Source organism: Musa acuminata, chromosome BXJ2-3 (assembly GCF_036884655.1).
Source record: "Musa acuminata AAA Group cultivar baxijiao chromosome BXJ2-3, Cavendish_Baxijiao_AAA, whole genome shotgun sequence".
NCBI lineage: Eukaryota > Viridiplantae > Streptophyta > Magnoliopsida > Zingiberales > Musaceae > Musa > Musa acuminata.
The window spans coordinates 40561216-40585938 of NC_088340.1; the positions used below are offsets into that span (position 1 = coordinate 40561216).

Here is a 24723-nt window from a genome sequence, read left to right on the forward strand (position 1 = left end):
GAATGTTATAAGATGACCTTATCAACATGTATAGTATAATATTATATAATATATTTTTATTTTAGATAGATAATAAAATTATTATATTTTATTCGATCATAATGTATTAACTACTTTATATGTGATTGATAAATCAATTTAGGTAATATATATGTTTTTATCTTTATTAGATACATTACACAAAAAAGTACTTAGTGCATCCTCTCTGGGCATAAGCATTAAACCCATTCTTTCATCTCCCCTACACGTGATATATTTTTTAAATATATATATTTTTTCTTATGACATAAATATTCAATACATACTAAATAGACAAATAATATCCTCACACGTAATACGTTTATCTAAGATTTAAAGATTAACTTATGAAATCATTATCCTTTTTATACCAAAAATAATTATTAAAATATTATAATGCGACATGAAAAAAATATTTTTAAATTATAATGAGGGGACTAATAATATGACAATTATCCATAATGAATATAAACTTAATCCATCAAATCTAGTCAGCTTTGAAATGACACATGCCATATCAAATATGATATCCAAATATATTACATCATTAAAATGCTTAATATTACATCAAATTTCGATTCGACCAAAATTATCGAGTTTAAGATTATATTATAAATTACATGGGTGTCAAATTTTAGGCTCACAATGACAGTGACGAAGAAATATTCTCATAATAATATGACAGAACAACTAAACAGTGACCACAATTAACTACGTGGAAGCATCATTTCATTGAATGATTGAATCCATGCAATGAACATATGTGTATGATTAGAGTCCAAACAACACGTCAATTCGGAAAATGGATGAAATGGCATTGCGCCTGTCATCATTGTTGCCCGAAGCTTTGGCTTCAAGAACGGGTTTAGTTTGAACGCAAAGACTTCAAGAACTAAACCCGTTTAGCATTTGACGTTGGGGTATCGATCGTTTAGCATCGAGATATCGGATAATTGACACTTCGAGACTGTCATTATTTTAAAATATATAAAAAAAATTAAAATTATTGGGTAATCGTGCCAACATAACGTCGAAAAGATTAATCAAGACAGGAATGTTTTTGATTAAAATTTTTCATGCAATCAAATAAGATCATATCAGAAAAATAATAGACATTGCAAGAGGTGGACGGCTTAGATTAATGGTTCAAGCCTCCCATCAACTAGAACCGTCATTTTCCAGACGAACGGTCGAGATCGCAGTGGGCCACGAGATTCACGCGCTTTAAGCCGCAGATCAAAATAGCGCGCTCCTTCTATGCTTATCCAGTTGTCACCTTCTAGACACGAACCGCTTCTGCTCTCTCTCAAAGAAAGCACATTCTCTGTACGCCATCATCGAGCCGTCTATGTCTCCCACGTCATCGATCTGAGGCTTCTGATCCAACGGTTAGAGCTGCACCTCCTCCCCAAGAAACCAACAAACTTCCCCACCCACCCGGGGCCCTTGGCGACCCGGTTCATGCCCCGGTCCGCTTCGTCGCCACCCCAGCGGCCATCGAGCCGGAGACGTTGCAATGTAAATGACCCCCAAACAGATGCGAAATCTCGAAAATGGTTAAATGATAATAAATAGATGTAAAAGGCTGGAGGGAGAGAGAAAGAGAAGGCATCTCGTGTTCATTCGAGGGTTTTCCTTGGGAAGAGCTATCCCTGTGCCCAGCCTGGTAGGAGAGAGAGAGAGAGAGAGAGAGAGAGAGAGAGAGGAGGAGGAGAAGAATCGGGGACGAGAAGGATTTTGTTCTTAGTATTGGGGTTTTTCTTAGCCAATTTCTCTTCCCTCTAATCGAGGATTTGGTTTCCCCCTTCCCAATCTCTGCCTCTCCTTGTTGCTCGCTTAGGATCCACGAGTGAGATCAAAATAGGCCCTTTAATCGGGGGGAATTGATGTGTTTGTTGATTGATAGGGCCTTTTATTTGATTGGTTGGTGTGGTTTCTGGATTTATTGATCGTTCTTGGAGTCTAGGGTTCCTGTTTTGTTTTTGTTTGTATAGATGGACGAGGCCTGGGAGAGGGCCGTGGAGGCGGCGCTCGGAGGTCAGGCGGACTCGTCGTCATCATCGTCGGCGCCGCCTCGGACCCTCACCCTTGACGGCTCCGTGAAGTGCCTCCACGGCCGTCTGCCGCCACCCGAGATCCTGGAGCGGTACCAGTCGCTGGAGCACCTCTCGATCGCTAACGTCGGAGTGTCGTCGCTGGAGAAGTTCCCGCGTCTTCGGAACTTGCAGCGGCTTATACTCTCCGACAACCGCATCGCCGGGGGGCTCGAGTTCTTGGTGGAGGCGGGTCTGGATTCGCTTCGGGACCTCGATCTATCCAACAACCGGATCCAGTTCCTGGAGGACCTGGCGCCTCTGGCTCACCTCCGTCTCGTATCCTTAGATCTGTATGAATGCCCTGTTACTAGGACCAAAGATTATCGATCAAGGGTGTTCGGAATGATCAGGACTCTGAAATATCTAGACAAGATGGATGCCGATGAGAATGAGCGACCAGAGTCTGACGAGGAAGAGGAGGAGGAGGAAGATGATGATGAGGAGGATGAGGAGGAGGATCCTGGCAGTGGCGAGGTTGATGGTGATGATCAGGCTGGGAGGTTGGTGAACGGTGTTGGTAGTGGCGCTAGAGGAGGTGGGATTGTCGATGTCGATGAGGAAGATGAGAGTGATGCTGAAGAGGAGGACGCTGAAACGGTTAGGAGGGCCGATTCCAATGCATCATTACAGAGGTATCATCTAGCTAATGGATTTCGGGTGGCGCCAGTCGGTGTTTCTTCTTTAGACGGGGAAGAAGATGAGGACGAAGAGGAGGATGTCGAAGATGATGATGACGAAGAGGAAGACAATGATGAAGATCTGGGAGAGGAGATTGATGCAGAGGATGGTGACGAGGAGGATGTGGTTGAGGTGCATGACGTTGGGGACAGCGATGAGGATATTGATGGGGTCGAAGAGGATGGCGAGGAAGAGGTGGATGAAGAGGAAGAGGATGATGAGGATGGTAGCGGGGAAGAAGACCAGGAGGACGTCGAGGATGAAGAGGATGACGGTGTGCCTGGAAGCTCGGGGAGATTGATTAATGCAGAAGGGGAGATTGATGGTCACGAGCAAGGCGAAGGGGATGAGGATGAGAATGGAGAGATTGGAGAGGAGGATGAACAAGGAGTGGATGACGATAGATTTTCTGAAGAGGGCGACGGCGAGGATGATGATGAGGTATAATAACTTATCAAAACATATCCAGTGTGTGTTCTGTATAAAATTTATTCCATGATTAATTATTGATTGTTTTATCTAATTGGTCTTAGATGATATATGTGATATAATATTAATTTTCCAACTATTGATTTATGATAGTAGTTTTTTCAGCATCTTTTGGATGTGATATTTTTTTGGTATTACTTATTTATTTTCTCGGTGATTCTTTGGTTCAAAGAAACAAACTCGGTTATCACATTTTACTATCTCCTTTTTTTTATCTGATGGATTTTCATGGAATATTTTGTCTTGTTGTAATTTAAGAAAAAGATAACTGTATAACCAAAAGGATAGTTAAATAGTCCATGTTGTAGTGGATCTCTTTGCTGCCATGCATGTTGGTATGCAACCATACCTTTGGTTATAAGTAGCTCTTAGACTAGAATTTTCTTCAAATGAGTGAAGCATCCATGATTTGATTGTAAAGCTGAAATTAGATTTGCTGTTAAATACTTTTGATTAGTCTAGCATGCTCCTTTGGTGATAATGAACCTGCTGACTGCGCAGTGGTGTATTCACCATCAACACTATTAATCTCCTCATATGGATAATGACAAGATTTAACATGTTATGGTGGCTTATCCTTTATAAGCCTTCTTCGGTATATATGCTTTTTTTTGCTAAATATAACACTGTCTTTCGGTTAGATTTAGGTGTTATCAAATTCCATGATTATCCGAATTATTTTGAAAAATGAAAGTATGTTTGGACTGTATGACTATTTTTGTCATTGACATGTACCTTATTTAGTCAAATTAATAAAAAAAACAGATTGGTCCCACCCAAACCCAAAAAGCCAAACACAAAGCCTTGCTAGATGAGATTGATTGTATGTGTTGAATTTAGAACTGATAAGTCTCTGAGTGTATGCGATGTACGTGTTGGATTTCTGTTAGAAAACCCTCTTGGTCTCGAAGGCTCAACACAAAATTACTGTTTTCTTGCACCAGTCCATTTAGTTACCTTTAGTTGCTCTGAAGTCGTTAGTGTTATGGCAACCTTATCTTTGCGTTAATGTGCTTTCCAATACCTCTCTCTGCTTCTCGAGTGTTCTGAATCAAGCCTGATTACTTTGCATGTGGACTTAATAGTTAGTTCTTTGAATATATTTTCGTGAGAGCATGATTCATCTGTTGCTTTCCCCTCTTTGCCAGTAAATGTAATAGCCTGTTTTCTTCTTTGTAGATTGTGTCTGTTATGCTAATGCTAGATTTTTTTTTGGCCATGTAATTCTTTGTTGATCATTGATCTTTTCACCTGCCTTGTTTGGTTTGTGATATTTAGCCACTCATCTCAGTAAGGACTGTACTATATAATGTTGTATTTAGATATCTTCTTTTGGTGTTTTGTAGGTTTGCTTAGCCCTGCATATTTTCATTTCCTTTTTCAGAGAAATTTTTGTTTCATGATAAATTTTCTTGAATTTGATTCTGCAGGATGATGATATTGGCGGGGAATATCTGGTGCAGCCGATTGCTCAACCTCCAACAGTAAGAAGAGATTTTGATGCTTGCAATGATGAAGAAGAAGAAGAGGTTGACGACGAGGAAGATGATCCTCACAGGAACACTACCTTGCCACACCAGCCTTCCTCTTCTCAGCCTAACAAGAGGAAGAGAGATGAAGAAGATGACATAGATGATCAGAATCTGAGATCCTCCAAGCATCCTTGATGATTCACCAGCAGTTTGAAGGACATGGTGGGTTTTTTTTCCTACAAGGCCTGTCTAGATCTTATTAGTTCAAAAAACTAGGAGGGAAGAGTTCTCCAGTAGGTTTCTTCCCTCTCTCTTCCCCACCCCCTCGTTTCAAAAGTTCGGTAGTATCTTTGTCAGTACATGTTTTCCCGTTTAGCCGTTGGAACCCTTCCTTTCAAATGGCAGTTATATATACCTATGAGGCTTGAGTTTTTCCCTCCATGCTGTGCAGCGAGTTCAAATTCTAGTAGCCGTTGCCTCCTTTTGATTTACGCACATTATCCATCCGGGCTCCCAGTTCATCTGATATTGTGGTATGGATCCGTCGTATCAATCAGATATTGCATCGAACACCTGGTGTGCCTGATGCTGTTGTCAGGTCTTGCGGGAATGCGGTTGCATCCGCTGATGTGGAGAGAACCACATGCGTCGGTGGTGGGAAAATTTTGGTGGCTCCCCAAAGTGGTAACCTTTATAGCCTCACACATAGCTGTTAATTGACTTCTTTACATGGCTAATGATGCCTCTCCAATTATCTTGTCGTCTTTGGGACAGCTGTGATATGGGGCTTAGCGGTGCCAACACGCCAAAGGCCCGCTATGTCCACCGCCCGGTCCCGTTACCCATCTCATTCATCGAGTTGCATCGCGTCGGATCGCGCCCCTGCCAGCGGTGCTGTGATACCAATTAATCAATGATGGACTCCGATCCGGCATCGTTGGATTGCAAAATGCGGCCCACTCCATGCGCTTGCGAGTCACTGATCTCCTAAAAGCATTGAATCTGATCCGAGACGTCTTTCTCCCAAGTCTGACTGCGGTGGCTGCATTCAACTATATAATTGCAGTACTTCAGAAATACTCAAACCGTGATACTTGCGACGAAAGGGGACATTTCTGTAAATTTGCATAAATTGTACGCGTCCCAAGCGGCGTCAGAAACGTGACACGAGACTCACATGCTTGACATGTTGATTCCATGGATGTAGGTCTTATCGATGCATCGTCCTTAGCCGCGATCTGTTGGGTTCAACCTGACCCGGAAGAAGATAAGCGGGCGGGCTCCATGGGCATGGCGCGGAGAAACGAACGGCCCCGGGGCGACAACCCAGGATAAGGAGGTGCTCGCATCTCCTCCGCTGCAGCACATGGCGTCTGCGTCTCTCACGAGCCTGCTCCTCCCGCCTGCTTCCGGGTCCCTGCTTCGCTCGCCTGACCGTCGCGTGCGGCGGCAGGCGGCCATCAAGTGCAAGGCGAAGGACGCCGGGAGCAGCAGCGGCGGCGGGGGCGGGGGTCTCGAGATCGCGGTGGCGGCGGGCGGCCTGCTGTCGTGCCCGGTGATCGGAGTCTCCCTGTACACGCTGAAGACCACGGGCTGCGGGCTGCCGCCGGGTCCCGGCGGGTCGTTCGGGGCGGCGGAGGGGGTGAGCTACCTGGTGGTGGCGGGCATCGTGGGGTGGTCGCTCTACACCAAGACCAAGACCGGGTCGGGACTGCCCGCGGGGCCGTACGGCCTCCTGGGGGCCGCTGAGGGTCTCTCCTACCTCGCCGCGCTCGCCGTCATCGTCGTCTTCGGCTTGCAGTTCTTGGAGCGAGGGTACATTCCCGGACCTCTCCCCGGTGACCAGTGCTTTGGGTGAGCTTGATCCTTTGTTTATCTTGTCTCCCCGTCTGATTGCCGAAGCAGTACTTTATTGCCTGTTCTTTCCTTATGACATATATTAAAAGATCAAAAAGATGAATTGTGTATGTAATAATTTGATTTACGATTTTAAAAGTATATATCGTATTTGCTTACGAATTTGTCAGTCAAAAGTCGATTTATTATCTTTTCTATCATTTTTGAACTAATTATCTTTTAGCTTCTTTTTTTTATCTTATTATAAGGGGGCGATTATACGGAAAAAAAATATGTTAGAATGTGTATCTTATTAAAATAGAGAATGTTCTTTCCAACATTTCCAATACAAAAAATTATGCCTAAAAATATATCCCTTCATAAGAAGGAGGATTTTGTGAGTCGAGCATGTTTCCGAAACCCTCGACGTGCTCTTATGTCAGAGTACAACAACAATAACAAAGTCATGACAAAGTCCCAACTATCACGTTTAAACCATTGAATTCACTTATTAAAGCTTAACTTGCATAAATACAAATCATACCAAATTTATATACTCTCATATTTTCAGAGTTATATATTAAGAATTTAAGAAAATAATATATGTATTCTGTATAATGGTAACATTATTTGATTAAGATTGTATATATTCATTCTCTCCCGATCTACATTATATACGGTTGCACAAAGATATTTACGATGATATTACTCATATTTTGTTCCCTTCATCTCTCGTTATCGTTTACCACATTGGCGACATCGTCCAATCTCATATCCAATCATTATCTCGATCATGATTAGTATTCTTATTTGTCTCTATTACTGTGTTATCAAGATTAATTATTAAGGATTTTGACATCATGGGTTTAGTCGAATAGGGTTAAAGCGAGAAGAAAGGGGGTAAGAATAATAAGATAATAATGTAATATGACATAATCATGAGGTGATGATGATTACGATAGGATGAAGGTAGGAATAATTTAATCTTAAAAAAAAAAGGCATGTGATAGGATAAAACAAAATGCGACAAAGAGAAGGTGAAAACATGAGGTTTTCTTTTAGGAATTGGCATATATCTATCTATATATACATACGATTTCTATTTTATTTTTGTTGTGTGATTGACATGAGACGTTGGATATGCACTCTTCTCCATCATCTGCCGTTAACATAGCACGTGCGTTCGCATGTGTTCCCATCCGTGCGATTCACGTGGTCCCTTGGATTTGTGCTCTCTTGCCTCATCCACCGTACACAAAATACGCATGCGAACGCATCGAGTCCCGACCTCTATCCCTCGGCGCAGTTAACCGAACTTTGGGGCCGGTTACCAATACAAATCTTGCACCGCAGAAGGAGGACTCTCGAGTGAGTCGAGTCTCCCTGCGTTTCTCTCTCTCTCTCTCTCTCTCTCTCTCTCCACGGAGCCGGTCGATCCCTTCTCTTCGTCGATCTCATCGGATCTCGCGGCTCCGACATGGCTCAGCCCTTCGTGAAGAAGGACGACGATCTCGACGAGGAAGGTCGTGTCGAAACCCTAATCGAACCCTCTTCTCTCTGTCGAATCGGTGGCTTTCTTCGTTTTCGCCTAAAATGATTGTTTCTTGATCAAATTCAACCGTTGCATCAAGCTTCCGACGTGGATCCGCCACTTTCGATGTGGATCTGTGTGAAGAGCCCTTTTCCTTTCGGAATTTATTACTTCTTACGATAGATCTGATGTGGTGGAGATGTTATTTCCCGGTGGAGTGATGGAATTAGCCTTATTTTCTCCGTCTCATGAAATGTAGTGCTCTTGCCTTTTAGATCTGGCTGGTATTTGATGGGCGGAGGAAGATAGACTGTGCTGTAACTTAGATCTAAGCTCGTGTTATTTGTGTTCGAGAAAATTGATAGCCGTATCGTTCATAATTTGATTCGTTCTTTTGTGTATTGCAGAGGAATACTCTCCCTTCCACGGAATAGAGAAAGGTGCAGTACTACAGGAGGCCAGAGTGTTCCACGATCCTCAGCTCGATGCCAGAAGATGCTCACAGGTAACCTTATCCCGAATCTAGATATGTTCTGTTTCACGTGCATTTAGAGGAACATCTAGATGGACTTCTTTAAATCATCATTTTGAGCCGATTCTACAGGTGATCACAAAACTTCTATATTTGCTCAATCAAGGAGAAACTTTTACCAAGGTGAGATCCTGGTGTTATCTGATATCCTTTGCAGCTTTTGTTATGCCTCAAGTCTTTCACGTCTCTGTTAACTTGATTTTGTAGGTTGAAGCTACGGAAGTCTTTTTTGCTGTGACAAAACTGTTTCAGTCCAAGGATACAGTGCTGAGGAGAATGGTTTATTTGATGATTAAGGAACTTTCACCTTCTGCTGACGAGGTTAGACAACAATAATCTGCCTTAAAATAGTTTTGTGATTTATGTAACTTGTGGTTTGAGGATAACTTGTTGATTTATGTTGTGTAGGTTATTATCGTCACAAGCTCATTGATGAAGGATATGAATAGTAAGACCGATATGTATAGGGCCAATGCTATACGAGTCCTTTGTAGGATCATAGATGGTACTCTTCTTACCCAAATTGAGAGATACTTGAAGCAAGCGATTGTTGACAAAAACCCCGTTGTTGCTAGTGGTGCACTCGTGAGCGGAGTTCACTTGCTTCAGGTACTGTTTCATCTCTCTTGGTTGTGGTCATTGTTTACTTTCAGGTTTAACATTTTCATTTATGTTAATCTAAAACAGACAAACCCAGAAATTGTAAAAAGATGGAGCAATGAGGTTCAGGAAGCTGTTCAATCAAGAGCTGCTCTGGTTCAATTTCATGCACTAGCGCTTCTTCACCAGGTGCATTTTACAATATAACAATTTGTTGACACCTTAAATGCACTTGTGAAATTGCATCCTTTCATATATAAAATTTGAGTGTATGCATCAACATGAGAGGGAATTGCATCAGTTATTTTATATGCATGCACGTTGGAACCATCAAACCTACTGAAAGGGTGAAAGTGAGTTGGACAATATCCATTAGATTACATTTATGACAGATAGGAGCTGCATATGGCCACAACATGCGTTTGTCATATACTTATATTCAAATTTTGTGATCTCAAGTCTTCTTGATATATGTTAGTTTTGTTTATCTTAAAACATTAAATTTAATATATTAACCTAGATAAGGTCGTTATGTCATTATTTTTTTTATGCATAATATATTTTGTTCTCCTCATTCTTTGTTTTATCTCACATTTGTTTTAAAATTTCTTATCCAAAAAATAATTGATTTATTAATTTCTGTTGCCATTTTTTAAAGTTTCATCACAGTTTTATCATGCCTATTATTTTCCTTGTCTATTTCCTAGGCCATATAGGAGTCAAGATTTTTCTACTAATGTTTTTGCAACTATCTGCAAGCAGTCCTATTTACGCTCCTATTAGGACATGAAATTTATTTTAGTTATATGTCTATTCTTTTAGGTAGTGAGGTTTGTCTATTTTCTATAAGTGTGTGCTAACTATTATGAGATTATAAGATAAGGCAAAATCTAGAATTACATCTCTCTCTTCATTGTTTTCCTTGTATCCTCTACTTAAAGGGATCATTCCAGTTCTTCATCTAAATTCACTTTAATAAAAGCATTTTTACTTGCAGATAAGACAAAATGACCGCCTGGCTGTTAGTAAGCTGGTTACCAGCTTGACAAAAGGATCAGTGCGCTCGCCTTTAGCACAGTGCCTTTTGATAAGATATACCAACCAGGTATTTTCTCAGAGCTTGATGATGAGTATAACCAATATATAACTGAACAGATTGGCATTTTGTCAGGTAATTAGAGAGTCGAGCTCAAATACACAAGCAGGAGAACGACCATTTTTTGATTATCTTGAATCATGTCTCCGGCACAAAGCAGAAATGGTTGTTTTTGAGGCAGCAAGGGCAATAACTGAGTTCAATGGTGTGACCAGTCGAGAGTTGACTCCTGCAATTACTGTTCTTCAGTTGTTTTTGAGTTCATCCAAGCCCGTTCTTCGGTTTGCAGCTATCCGAACCTTAAATAAGGTGACTCTTTATATTATACAGTGATCCTGTTTTATCGTTGTTGAAACCTGAACAAATGTCAAAATGTTGCAAGTTTTTTTCCAGCTAAGTTGTCATATAGTATTAAAGTCTGATTTTAGTCCTTTTTTTCATAAATTGTAATATATGTACTTATAGTACTATGACAACGTAACGAAACACCTTATCTGTTCTCTTCTGGTATACTATATTTATTGTTGGGTATGTATGTCTACACCAAAAGTTACTGTTGGTGTATAGAAGCCCAAAAGAGCAAACGCCAAGCATATAAAATCATGTTGAACATATATATATATATATATATATATATATATATATATATATATATATATATATATAATCTTTCATAGTGTTTGTTGAACTTTACTGGCTTCTTGCAGGTTGCTTCGACACATCCTCTGGCCGTAACGAATTGCAACATTGATATGGAAAGCTTAATCTCAGATCAAAACAGGAGCATTGCCACTCTTGCTATAACTACACTTCTAAAAACAGGCAATGAATCAAGTGTAGATCGCTTGATGAAACAAATAACCAATTTTATGTCAGATATTGCAGATGAGTTCAAGATTGTTGTTGTGGAAGCTATACGATCTTTGTGTTTGAAGTTCCCTCTCAAATACCGTTCACTGTATGTAACATTGCACATGACACTTTTTAATTCCTTGTTCGTAAGATTCTTATTTCTCGCGAAGTTAATTATTTTCTTCATTCAACTACCTGACTAGGATGAATTTCTTAAGCAACATTCTTCGGGAAGAGGGTGGTTTTGACTATAAGAAAGCAATAGTTGATTCAATAGTCATACTTATTAGAGATATACCAGATGCTAAAGAAATCGGCTTGTTCCACCTGTGCGAATTCATCGAGGACTGTGAGTTCACATATCTGTCTACTCAGGTAAGTATCATGTGACGCTTGTCTTCATCTATACTTTGATGTTCTTATCCATGTTCATTTGTCGAATGAGAATCAACTTACTTTGTACTACTGGTGCTAGATACTTCACTTTCTTGGGAATGAAGGGCCAAAGACTTCAGATCCTAGTAAATATATTCGTTATATTTACAATCGGGTAATACTTGAAAATGCAACTGTCCGAGCTTGTGCTGTAAGTACCCTGGCAAAGTTTGGTGCAATGGTTGACTCGTTAAAGGTACTCAAACAGTTTTTTCTCAAATTAAAGTTCATAAACTAATAATCTGTTGCTGATGTCTATTAAAATTTGGTTATTGCTGCAGCCTCGTATATTTGTTCTACTGAGACGTTGCCTGTTTGATGGTGATGATGAGGTAAAACTGTATAGCCTTCTAAATACAATCATTTGTTGGCAAATGCATGGATCAGTTTTCTTTATATTTTCATGTGGCAATATCTAGTTGAGTAAAATCTCCAGCACCTCCTGTCCTCTAAGATCTCTGGAAATCTCCCCTTCATAATTTCAACATGTAGGCTAGCAGGTATTCTTACATATGAAGTTATTTAGTTATTTATTAACCTTTAATCAGCATGATTACTAGCCACCAAACCATGCTCAGACGTTAGTACCTGGTTATGACAAGCTATTGCAACATTTCAATCTTCTGCTTGCTTCCTGGGACATTTCCCGAATAAGATGCTGGCTCTTGAAGTATCATCTTTCTCTATGTCGCTATGGTTTGACACAGGTGAGGGACCGGGCAACACTTTATCTTAACACTCTAGGAAGTGATGCATCTGTTGGTGGAACTGATGAAGACGTAAAAGATTTTCTATTTGGACCTTTGGATGTGCCACTTGTCAACTTGGAAACAAGCTTGCAGAACTATGTATGTGTCCTGTACTATTTCATTATGTGATGCTAGATAGTTATCTCTGACTTAATATTTTACTTCCTCCTCCCCTTTTAATCCAGGAGGCTTCAGACATACCTTTTGATATATATTCTGTTCCAAGAGAAGTCAAGTCACAACCCCTTGCTGAGAAGAAGGCTCCTGGTAGAAAGACTGCTGGTTTGGGGGCTCCTCCTAGTGGTCCTACTTCAGTTGTTGATGCATATGAAAAATTGCTTTCTTCAATTCCTGAATTTTCCAGCTTTGGAAAACTCTTTAAGGTGTTTGTTACTTTTAATATTGTAAATTACTATTCATATTATTACATTTACATGTCATTTTAAGTTTATCTCTGTCTTCTCAGTCGTCGTCACCTGTGGAGTTGACTGAAGCGGAAACTGAATATTCAGTTAATGCAGTGAAGCACATCTTTGATGGGCATGTTGTATTCCAATACAACTGCACAAACACCATCCCAGAACAGTTACTGGAAATGGTATACTATCCATGTTGGGAAACAGCTGCTCCATTAATTCTGCTTACCTTTGAATTTTGTTCTGATTTAATTTTTCCAGGTCACTGTTTTTGTTGATGCATCTGAAGCCGAGGATTTTTCAGACGTTGTATCAAAGCCTTTACGAACCTTACCTTACGACTCACCAGGGCAGACTTTTCTTGCGTTTGAAAAACCAGAAGGTGTTCCTGCTACTGGAAAATTCTCAAACCTTTTAAAGTTTGTGGTTAAAGAGGTTTGACTCGTCACTCATTTACTCTGATTTTGTTTTGGATATCATTTCATGTATTTCAGTATGTAGCCATGCTTCTCTGGCTGAAATAGATTTAAGGAGGGATGTTAGTGGATAATTTCCATTTTCTGATTTCTTGAGTTGTTGATTCCATGCAATAAGTGCTGTTTCCCTTATAACATATGGGTTTATTCGTATTTGGTCATTAGTTCAATTACTTCTTTAAGTTCTGTCAGTGGCATTTCCAAGGCTACCTGTTGTCAATGTAGTAGTTGTAAAGGAGAAATTAAGATGAAAATATAGGTTGCTTGATTATGATAAGTAGCATATAGCTGCTTAAGAAGGTCTGTAGATTTTTCTATGAAGTAAATGTGCAAGAGTATCAGTTTTAGCAGTCTTGATTTTGGATCTGTTACGGTACTGTATTTTGTAAGTGATGGTGCAATGGAATTAGCAGGCACATCTGTTTGAGAAAGAACTCTTAGTGTGGTACTTGTCATGTTGCGAGCTCATTACGTTCAAAACAAACACTGAAGCATATGAGGGAATTGAGTTTTGTGTAATGATGTGAACTTATTTTAAATCTTCGATGGTTTTCAGCCTTCTTGGAGGGGATCTAATTTTTTTCTGCATTTAACATGGGTTTTACCTCTTAATATTATTTAATTTTTTATATGCTTATATGCAACCAATATCGAATAGTAGAAAATTTGCATTTCTAGATTAAGATGTGGGTTATTTATAGAGACGAAGTGCAAAAGGATGCTTATCTGAAAAGATTCACACTGTCTGTGTTAGAGCATGCATAACCTTCGCAAAAAGGAAAAATCAGCACCTGTGTATAAGCTACTACACTACAAAACATTTAGTCCCTCTTGATAAATGATTATTGCTGCCCAGGCCATTATGCACCTTAGATTAATTAAGACTTATCTAGCTACATTGTATATCAGGAGAAAAGCAGGTTCTATTGGAGCTCTCTACATTGCTTGTATGAACAATTGGACACTTAAGTTCTTCATTTTTCTCTAAAATCCCATTTTCATTTACTTGCAAAGAACTTTGTACTTATTCTGTTGGGAATCACCAAATTTCTTTAGTGACATTCCATCTGCAAAAAATCATTCATTCTCCTGTTATGTTGAATTTTCTTCCCAGAACCATTCGGTCGGAGAGCATAGTGATGCACATGGTGTCATTTGTTTAAGATTCAGTTGCATTAGGATATTTTGATCTTGTATTGGTTGTTGGGTATGGCAGTGGCGGTAGGTAATTTGGATGCCTTGCTACCCTTTCTAATATTCTCCAGATTTGGATGAAGATTCACGTGTGCTGACCCATTTCCCTGACCATATATTATCTTTTAAAACATTGCATTGGACCAAATCGGCTGTCTGGTGACTTGCTCGGTGACTTGCTCAACTAATCATAAAGATGTTGTATCTACATAAATTAACTTCCCTTTTGAGGCATGCCTAAAACAAGCTGGAACTGAGCATACAGATATTTTGAACAAAGATAACAAGAACAGAGGGTGGACCTTGGTATCATAGAGAAGTTGCTCCTTTGTGATCTAGGTGACCATGATAATGATTCAAGTTGCAATAATGGTCTCTCTGCTTGCATGAGTAAAATTGTGTGCATTGACTCTTCCCACGCCTTGATTGGCAAGAGCCTTTTGCAATGTGTCCTTTTTTTGCTTGAGAGGACAAGAATAACAACTTGCTACTAAATTTTTACTACTTGGTGTCAGCTAGCTGCTATTGCACATATTTTGCCATTGCTAGGGGTGTTCACCATCCACATGTTTTGTGTACCTCAGGTAGATCCGGCTACAGGAGAAGCAGAGGAAGATGGTGTTGAAGATGAATACCAGCTAGAAGATCTCGAAATTGTCGCAGCTGATTACATGTTGAAGGTGGGAGTCTCCAACTTTAAAAACGCTTGGGAAAGCATGGACCCAGGTAATGAGAGGATTGATGAGTATGGCTTGGGCGTAAAAGAGAGCTTGGCCGAAACTGTGACTGCAGTAATTGATATTCTTGGCATGCAGCCTTGTGAGGTTAGTCCTTTCAGTCAATTCTAATCTTTTAACCAATGCATCCTGCCTTCTTGTTCGTTGCGATCAACTGGGATAAATCCATGGTTATTTTCCCCTGCAGTTTGTTTCCTTTCTAGAATCAGATCGTCAGTGTTCTAATTCTTGTATGTCAAATCTGTTGGCAGGGAACCGAGGTTGTCTCGAGCAACTCGAAGTCTCACACTTCTTTGCTCTCTGGGATTTTTGTCGGCAATGTGAAAGTGCTAGTGAGAGTGTCATTCGGTATTGATGGGTCTAAGCAGGTTGCAATGAGACTTGCAGTCCGATCCGAAGATCCAGAGATCAGTGAGAAAATTCATGAAATTGTTGCCGAGGGCTAATTGCAAACATTATTAAGCCTTCATTTCTCTCCCCCAGCAGCCCCTCTTGGTGACATAGAAGCAGTGTCAGCCCTTTTCCTATAGTCCTTATTTTGTTGTTTATTGGCGTCAACAATATTAAGCTTGAAACAACGATCCAATTTCCGTGGATTATGAGATGCTTGTTGTGATAGGAAAACAATTTTTTTTTGAAATTTTGATTGCCAAGAACTTTTGAAATTGTGAAAGAAGAGATTGTAATTTTCTTTTCTTTTCTTTAATTATATATACCATCTTATTTCCCTGTTGGATAATGGATCTAGGAGTCATGTTTTACAAAATTTATTGTTTAAAATTTCCAATAATGATTGCCACGCTTTTCTTTAGAAATTTGTTATTGACAACTCTCCTTTTGTTATTGGCAATCTCTTAAAAATAATAAAATATATTTTTTACTATTTATATTTTTTTAATTATTAATTATATTTTTATTTTCATAATATTTTATTTTCATCCATTTGAATCCTACTTGTGTAGATGTCCCTCTTTGATACTTCATCGTCCGTATATGGTTCAGAAGTTATATTTAGATTTTTCTATTTACGAAAATAAAATATTTAAATTTACTAATCATAATAAAATTTTTATTTTTTTAAATTTTATATAAAGATATTAATATTTTATTTTCGTAAGTATAAAAATTTGAATGTAACTTTTAAAAGCGTAAACATTGAGATGCTTATAGTAATTAATTAGATGGGATGACATGTAATTAGTAAAAAAAAAATGATGGTCGAAAAGAAAACATCTTTTCCTTATTTATATGGGTCATTGGGTCGGATGAGTTAGCGGTTTCCTACGTCGTGCCATTCTCGTAAATTTGTTAAACTAGGAGGCCCAAATCATGGTAGCCATCAAACCCTGCCGTTTTCCCGCCGAAAAGCCTACCTCCTCCCCCCCTGCCGTACTTAATCGCAGGGTAACCCTGGAGCTTCAAAATCGAGCAACGCCGTTCTCTTGATCTCTCTCTCTCTGCGCTACTGTTCTGGCCGATCTACGCACGCACGCAAGGGAAAGATAAATCAAAGGAAGGAGAGGGCGCGAGGATCGATTTGGTTCCATTTTTTGGACATTGTTTTACCTTTGTCGTCTTTGGTATGGTCCTAACGCCAGAGCAGTTTGTATCCTTTTTGTTTTGGTCTTGTTGCCTATACGGTTGTGCCGATTGATTTCGATGGTTGATTTAAGTCAGATATAATCTTGCGATGAGGAGAATGGAAGGAGAGGAGAACGGGGTCAAGGTCGATGGAGCCGCGGATTCTCCGACGTCTGTCTTAGAAGAGGAGGTTTGCCTCGATTTCTTCCTCCATTTTCAATACAAACGCTGTCTTCTTTTATCCCTTTCCATCTCCTCTTCGTAATCATTTTCACTTTTAGGGTTAGGGTTTCTATTTGTTCCTTGTCATGTAATTGGTTACACGTTCCGTCGTTGAAACGAACATTTCGGTACATCTCGCTGTTTTATTTGGTTCCAAGTTTCTCTTTTCTATGTTTACTTTTATGCCAAACGTTTTGGTAAAGCAGGGGATTTGCAATGCCAATGCCGTTGTGACTGCTTCCGAAGAGGAGGAGAAGCCCCAGATCGGAGGTCATGGAGAGAGCGTTGTGGCTGAAGAAGACACGGCTCTGCCGCTGGAGTTTGAGGCAAAGAATGGAGATACCTCTCTCATCACGGACGCCATGGAGAAGGAAGAGGAGAAGTTACTGGACGCCCGGATGAACGAAGCGAAGGTCAAGCAGGAAATGTCTCGGGACATTGACGACCATGAGCTTCGCTTCAGCAAGTTGGATGAGTTGCTGACCCAAACCCAGCTTTACTCGGAGTTTCTTCTTGAGAAGATGGATGACATCACATTCGTAACGTCTACCATGAGATTTCATATAGCTCCTTCATTTTGCAATGGGTTGTTGAGATTCTTACTTCTTGTCTTGTTCAGCACAATAACTCAGAGAACACTGCTGAAGTAGAAGATGAGGCTAAAGGGAAGAAAACAGGCCGAGGTAGAAAGAGGAAGCCAGCCTCACAATACAACAATGTGAGTTTCGTTGTCATTGTTCTTTAAGCTATTCTATTCTGATTGGAGGTCAGAGTAAATGTGATTGTAGTAAACATGATGTCGAAAGGGATAAGTATTTATGGTATTTGTTTTCAGGGAAGATTATTGTTTTTTTGGTGTTTGCATGGACTATGTTGATTTGTTTCCTGCCCAATTCTTTTCTTCCTTTGTGTCTCTAAAAAAATCTATAATCAAATTTTGGAAGCTTTTGTGGATAAATCTTTTCTGTTGATGCATTTGTCTCTTCTCATACTCACTCATAATTTTATTGATGGTTTTATTATTAGTAATTGTTGTATTTAAAGTTTTCCAGGTTTTTCTTTGCCGACTTTAATTAACGGAACTTTTATCTAATACAGAATTTCAAATTTCTGCTTTTCTTCATAACTGAATTAATAATCATTTTACATCCATATGAATCATGCCATTCATGGAGTCATATATGGGGAACAATGGAGAACAAGTTTCTTATACCAGTGCTGACAAGTTAGCTTTCTGCAAGCAAGGGTCTTACTTGAATCCTATTGGCAAGGAAAACCTGTTTTTATTTGGCAAAAATCCAGGCGACCCTGTCACACACATGCACACACCTCTATATGTATTTGTATTACAGAGAAAGATGGTTCATCTGCATTTATTAGTAAGTTGCCTGCTGTTAGCCTATGTCACTTGTTTCCTCTTACCTTAGCTCTCAAGTCAAAATCTACATTCTTTATGCTGATTGTCAGAGGAAAGCCAAGACTGCAGTGCGAGCCATGTTGACACGATCTCATGAAGCTATGGCTCCTGAAGATGCTGGCCTCACAGAGGAGGATAAGGCTGAGAAAGAGCAATCTGAGTTGGTGCCCTTGATTACTGGAGGGAAATTGAAGTCTTATCAAATAAAAGGCGTAAAGTGGCTGATTTCTTTGTGGCAAAATGGTCTCAATGGGATACTTGCAGATCAAATGGGTCTTGGCAAAACCATTCAGACCATTGGATTTCTTGCACATCTTAAAGGAAAAGGTTTGGATGGTCCTTACATGGTTATTGCTCCCCTTTCTACTCTCTCAAATTGGGTGAATGAGGTTTCCAGGTAAATCTATTTATTTTTAGTCTCTTCATTTTACTCTACAATCTTCTGTGCTCTGATGGGCATTTTTTGTGTCAGGTTTGTTCCTTCTATGACTGCTATTATATATCATGGATCAAAGAAGGAAAGGTTGGATATTAGAAGAAAACACATGCCTAAGGAGATTGGCCCTAAGTTTCCTCTCATAATTACTTCTTATGAGGTTGCAATGAATGATGCAAAATTTCTAGCTCAATATAAATGGAAATATGTTGTTGTTGATGAGGTGATGCTGGAACCAAAGTTCACTATCTCTTTTTTCATCAATTTGATTTGACTATGGTTCTTTTGAACCTAATTATTGTTTCTTTATTCTAGGGTCATCGATTAAAGAATAGTAAATGCATTTTGTTGAGGGAATTAAGGCGTCTGCCAATTGAAAACAAGCTTCTTCTGACTGGAACACCCCTGCAAAATAATTTGGCTGAACTTTGGTCACTACTAAATTTTATCCTGCCTGATATTTTTGCATCCAATGAGGAGTTTGAGTCATGGTAAGTATGCATTTAATTGTGTTCCTATTTTAAAATGGATTGCTAGCAGTGATTGACTAGGAAGTTACATTCTTGTTTTCTTGAAACTCTCATTATATGAATCCAGTTTTTCATCATGGTATATAAAGGCGGTTGAGGGATTTTTTCTTTTTCTTTGCTTTCTGGAGGACATAGACTGGAATTTGGAACACAAAATTTTGTGTACAAAAGTTGATGACATCCTGATGACTACATGAGTGAGAGATGATTGGAGTACACCTGTCTTTATGTCAAGTATGCATTTGGGTGATAGTCAATTGCAATTTTTTCTTTTGTTTCTATTTCCCTTGGCTGATTATGTATTTATTTGGTTATAGACATTTATGATAGTTAATTTACTGCAGCATCTAATTCTGTAAGGCACTAATTCATGAGTTTTTTCTTTACTTTGTAACACAAACTTATGTACACTAGGATAACTCATATTGGTCTGAACCAACAAAATATAAGCATTCTTTAATCATCGTATCTTTTGCTAGTTTCCAGTATGCATGGACAGGCTATTTATTAATCTGTTGGAATTAAGAAAATCTTTTGTTATTTTTCCTCCTTAAAAAACAAACTTTACTTGATCATCTAGTAGCAAGTTAACCATTATCAATATCTATTGGCAATATTTAAAAAAACGACGGTTGTATGCTGGCAGTCTAGGCATTGCATGGAGCATCCCTGGTATCTGAAAACATATGTTTTTCAATTAAAAAATATTGAGAACAAGTGCAATATATTTTATGTAAAAAATGTGCAATCAAGCATAAATTATGAATGTCTTAAGACCAAAGAAAAATATAGAGGAAGTCATCTAACTCATTTTAAGTTATAATAAACAAAGAAAAGATTAGACAACATTGTCATTAACCTAATATGTATTAGTACGAAGAAAATAGTTGAAACAATATTAATAAGAAATATAAAACATTTTTTATATAGTGTTACATTTCATGCATATGCAGATCATATATGTGCAATAGATATCACATATATAATAGCACTGCATAGTTATGGTGCATTGCCTCATGGGGTGTTGGCGTATATACAGATGTCATCTAGTGGTAAATTGTTTCTTAAAGATACAAGTTTTTTTTTTGTTGCTAAATTTAGAACACTTTTGTCAAGTATGAACTGTTAGTGGGACCAGTGTGACTGCCATTGTTCTGTGCTTCTAGATACCAATAAATGCTACTATTAGATTATATTTGATGGTATTTTTAAAGCTCTAAAAGAAGGGGGATCAGTAAGATGTTGGTTGTGGAATCTTTCTGCTCAGAAATTCACTATCTGCTGCAAATATACTCAAAGGTGTTATATGCTCAGCAATTACTACTTGCCACAATACTACTTGTTGCAAATATGCTTAGAAATTCACTATCAAGCATAGTGTTTGTGTTGGTCTACCTGAGCCATATGTTAGAGAACATGTTTCATCTCGTAAGTTTTCTTTTTGAGTAATAATCATCATGTTGTTGAAGGTTTGATTTTTCTGGGAGGGCCAATAGTGAGAGTCAGTTGGAAGAGAACGAGGAAAAGAGAAGGGTTCAGGTGAATAATTGATTACTTTAGTTATTCTTTTTGTATTCGGCAGTTATTTCTAATTAACTTTCTATTTTCAGGTGGTCACAAAGCTCCATTCCATACTACGCCCCTTTCTCCTACGAAGAATGAAGGAAAATGTAGAGCGGATGCTTCCTCGCAAGAAGGAGATAATTTTATACGCTAACATGACTGATCATCAAAAACATATCCAGGATCACTTAGTTGATAAGACTTTTGGAAATCAGTTGGAAAAGGAAGCAGATAATGGTGAGTATTCATTTATTAAGTTTGTTATCTTCACAAAATAGATATAGAGTAGATTTACATAATCTTGATAGGATAGCTTTGTTGCATGTAGTATTGGTCCGTTGTAATGTGCATTCTTCTAATTCTCTTCTACTAAATTTTGAATTACACTATAGTGACTTGGATGTCCGGCATGAAGGGTAAGCTGAACAATTTGATTATTCAGCTTAGGAAGAACTGCAACCACCCTGATCTCTTCGAATCTGCAATCAATGGATCGTGTATGCATTCTATGAACCCTTGCCACTTTATATTGAATAAGTGCAGATTGAATTATTGGTCATGTTTTCTTTGTCTGCTCACTTGACAGATTTTTATCCACCGATTGAACAACTAATAGGACAGTGTGGCAAGTTTCAGTTGCTGGACAGATTGTTGGGTTTGCTGCTTGCTCAGAAGCACAAAGTATATTGCTTGAATTTTCTTCCTTGCTGGAAAGCATCTTATGATTAATATTTCTTTTATCACTTCAAAGCTGGGTACATGTACAGGTTCTTATTTTCTCCCAGTGGACTAAAGTTTTGGACATCATTGACTATTATTTAAGTGAGAAAGGGCTTGAGGTTTGCAGAATTGATGGTCGTGTTAAGCTGGATGAAAGAAAAAGGCAGGTGAGTGTCATTGTTTCCAGATGATATAGCTTAAGTCACTATTTTTGCTTTGTGGACTATTAAAATCATCTATGATTATTTTATTCTTAAATTAAGGTGGATGATCGAAGTTAGGTGTTGTAGTATTTGAGAGATATTTAGCAGACAAACATGTAGATATAATAACTCCAATTAGGTTGGGAGTCAGAATATGATACACACTGTCCTTGGCGTCGTCAAAATACAGAATATGATCGTGCAGTGTTGTTTATGTGCACATAAGAGAATATGATTCTTGCTGCTTGTATTCTAATATGCTATAACAACAGTGTCTAGAGGTGTTTGCACTATCGTATGCAGTATTCAGGATGCTGATCTCAAGTACAATAGTGACACTTTTTCCCTTTTTATGACAAGTAAATGACTAAAATGGCCTCATTATTGTTTTGACATCTGTAAAGATGTTTTTTTTTTAATCTTTGGCTGGTGTTATGATCTGCTCTGGTATACTGAAAAACTGCTGAGATTGACTGGTTCAACTTGGTTGAATTTGATTTTGATCCAATGAGATTGAAGTTACATTTAAGTTAGTGATGGAATATGCAATCATGAAAAAATGTGATGTATTTAATGGGGTCTATTATGATCATTTGAGATTGACCAATTTCCTGCATAATTACCTTTAGGTGTAATAGCTCTATGTGCTTTGTGAATATTTAACTCTCATATAATTGAAGTATTTTTTTTTTTTTGTGAATTGAGTTGCAAATCCATATCAGGCCTTAAATGTGCTCTAATTCTTTTCTTCTTTTCTTGATGACAGATAGAGGCATTTAATGATTTAAACAGCAATGTTAGTATTTTTCTTCTCAGCACCCGAGCCGGTGGGCTGGGTATAAACTTAACAGCTGCTGATACCTGTATCTTATATGACAGTGATTGGGTAATTTAATTTCTCTAGCTTCGGTACTTGTGTTTATTATAAAGTTGAGTGGTCACATTGAGTAACTGACTTTGCATGGAATCCAGAATCCTCAAATGGATCTGCAGGCAATGGATCGATGCCATAGGATTGGACAAACACGGCCTGTTCATGTGTATAGGCTGGCAACATCACACTCCGTAGAGGTAGGATATCTGTTTTTTCTCCTTCATTCTATTATTTATCCTATCAATGTCTTGCAGCCTTTAAAAGAAATCTTTTAAATTTCACGTTCACAGGGACGGATAATTAAAAGAGCTTTTGGAAAATTGAAGCTGGAGCATGTGGTCATTGCAAAAGGACATTTCCAACTAGAGCGGATGAAACCCAACACGTTAGAGGTTAGGTTTTCTGTTTGTGATTTCTATTCTTTTTCATATTTGAATCCGATTTTAGCATTTACAATATGCCTCTTCTATATACATACTCAAATGTACATACACTATGTTTATAGGAATGTTCATGGGTCGGATATGCTCCATTTTTCTGGTTTCACAAAACCTGAGAGGCCATTTGCTCCATCACATGTATCCAACACTGCAGAGACAATTATAATTTCATACTGGATAAAATAAATACTTTGAAATTGCATGCTCTGAAGGGGTTTTTGTACCGTCCATATAAACCTACAATCTAGCCTATAATGACATCTTATTTTTTCGGCAACTCAATTCATTTTTTTCTTTTATTGGGGTACATATTTTTTGCTTGAGCATTTGATCAAAGTTTTATTTTTTATGCCTTTATCATCGCTTTATTCCTAGTCATGCATTTATTGTTATTCATGGTCAAAGTCAAAATATATTGCTTATTTCTGTCTTATATCCATCAGATCATCTCAGTAGACACCTTCGGATACTTGTCTTTTATAGGCACCACTTCCGATTTTGGCAATTAACTAAGATGCATTACCGAGCAGAATTAGCCTAAATTACCTTATACTTCAATTAGCTTTGTTCATTTCACGTCAAACTTCCCTTCCCTTAAATCTGATTTATGTTTTTCTTTGATGCCCATTAGGAATCCGAACTGTTGGCACTGCTACGAGATGAAGAAGACCCCGAAGATAAGCTGGTTCAAACAGACATCACTGATGAAGACCTATTGAGAGTCTTGGATCGCAGCGATCTGACAGGTCCAGTGGATGGTGATGCAGCATCTCGCAATTCTCTTCCTCTTAAAGGACCTGGTTGGGAGGTGGTGATACCCACCAAAAGCGGCGGCGGCGTGCTGTCTTCACTCAGCAGCTGATTGGGGTGGATGCATCTTAGTGTTCTGGCTAGAACTTCACATTTTGTTCGGTCAACTCTGCAGCTTGTGAGGCTGATGGCCGACCACCGGACGGTTTTCGTCTTGGAACTTCCATTCAAGAAAACTTATTGGCAAAACAACAGCACGCATGGCTTTGTATTTTTCTTTTGGGAGGTCTTTCTTTTGTGCTGTTGCAATTTTGCAGATCACTATGTGTAACAGGAAGCAGCATTTAAGATCTTACCGCTGGCTATGCTACGCCCATCTATATATGGAAACCTGATGACCTGTAAAGTTCGTACAAAAAATATTTTATTTGGCGTTTGATACAAATTGGTCCACGATAACTAATTTTGGGCTGAGCAAGTGTTAAGTGTATCTATATGAGATTTGGATTCACGGTGTAATGTAATGACCAATCTAACCATCAAAAGGAGAACGGGGGAGGTGGGAAGAAGTGGAAACGAAAGAGAAAAAGATGGACTAATTATATATTATAGTTAGCTAATTTAGTCTTTTCACTTTAAAAAATTACATTGATATTTTTATAAATATGAGACATCCAAGTTTATTTGTTTTAATATCGTTGATTTTATTAATATTAAAAATATAAAATATTAAAATTAAAAATATTATTATAATATTTAAGTTGATGATGATAGATGATA

The 24723-nt window shown here is 38.5% G+C and overlaps 4 protein-coding genes across 6 annotated transcripts; all 4 read left to right on the top strand.

Annotated features, from left to right (window-relative positions):
* The first annotated feature begins 1598 nt into the window (after positions 1–1598).
* LOC135608264 (acidic leucine-rich nuclear phosphoprotein 32-related protein 1-like) lies at positions 1599–5416 on the top strand. Of its 3 annotated transcripts, XR_010485474.1 has the most exons (4): positions 1599–3233; positions 4712–4975; positions 5205–5286; positions 5352–5416. XR_010485474.1 is itself a non-coding variant. In XM_065100945.1 (3 exons), the coding sequence occupies exons 1-2, from the start codon at positions 2013–2015 to the stop codon at positions 4946–4948; spliced, it is 1458 nt and encodes a 485-aa protein (XP_064957017.1). In that variant the 5' UTR covers positions 1599–2012; the 3' UTR covers positions 4949–4975; positions 5205–5416. The 3 variants fall into 3 exon arrangements, 2 of the variants coding, with proteins under 2 accessions (XP_064957017.1, XP_064957018.1); XM_065100945.1 differs by having other exon boundaries at positions 5205–5416; XM_065100946.1 differs by lacking the exon at positions 5205–5286 and having other exon boundaries at positions 5311–5416.
* A 245-nt stretch (positions 5417–5661) lies between these two features.
* Positions 5662–6768, top strand: LOC103978772 (uncharacterized). Its single transcript, XM_009394698.3, has one exon. The coding sequence runs from the start codon at positions 6120–6122 to the stop codon at positions 6609–6611; it is 492 nt and encodes a 163-aa protein (XP_009392973.2). The 5' UTR covers positions 5662–6119; the 3' UTR covers positions 6612–6768.
* Positions 6769–7932: 1164 nt separating this feature from the next.
* On the top strand, positions 7933–15946 carry LOC135608265 (coatomer subunit gamma-2-like). Its single transcript, XM_065100948.1, has 18 exons — positions 7933–8112; positions 8528–8625; positions 8725–8775; positions 8860–8973; positions 9061–9261; positions 9340–9441; positions 10250–10357; positions 10424–10657; positions 11056–11306; positions 11404–11575; positions 11676–11831; positions 11917–11967; positions 12343–12483; positions 12570–12767; positions 12851–12982; positions 13062–13235; positions 15055–15294; positions 15459–15946. The coding sequence occupies exons 1-18, from the start codon at positions 8067–8069 to the stop codon at positions 15651–15653; spliced, it is 2664 nt and encodes an 887-aa protein (XP_064957020.1). The 5' UTR covers positions 7933–8066; the 3' UTR covers positions 15654–15946.
* Positions 15947–16604: 658 nt separating this feature from the next.
* On the top strand, positions 16605–24371 carry LOC103978766 (ATP-dependent DNA helicase DDM1). Its single transcript, XM_065100949.1, has 16 exons — positions 16605–16787; positions 16885–16978; positions 17217–17549; positions 17630–17728; positions 18478–18824; positions 18900–19086; positions 19179–19354; positions 20863–20932; positions 21004–21193; positions 21349–21453; positions 21543–21637; positions 21724–21843; positions 22646–22765; positions 22852–22950; positions 23044–23145; positions 23825–24371. Exons 2-16 carry the CDS (start codon positions 16898–16900, stop codon positions 24053–24055), a joined length of 2355 nt encoding a protein of 784 aa, XP_064957021.1. The 5' UTR covers positions 16605–16787; positions 16885–16897; the 3' UTR covers positions 24056–24371.
* The last annotated feature ends 352 nt before the right edge of the window (positions 24372–24723 follow it).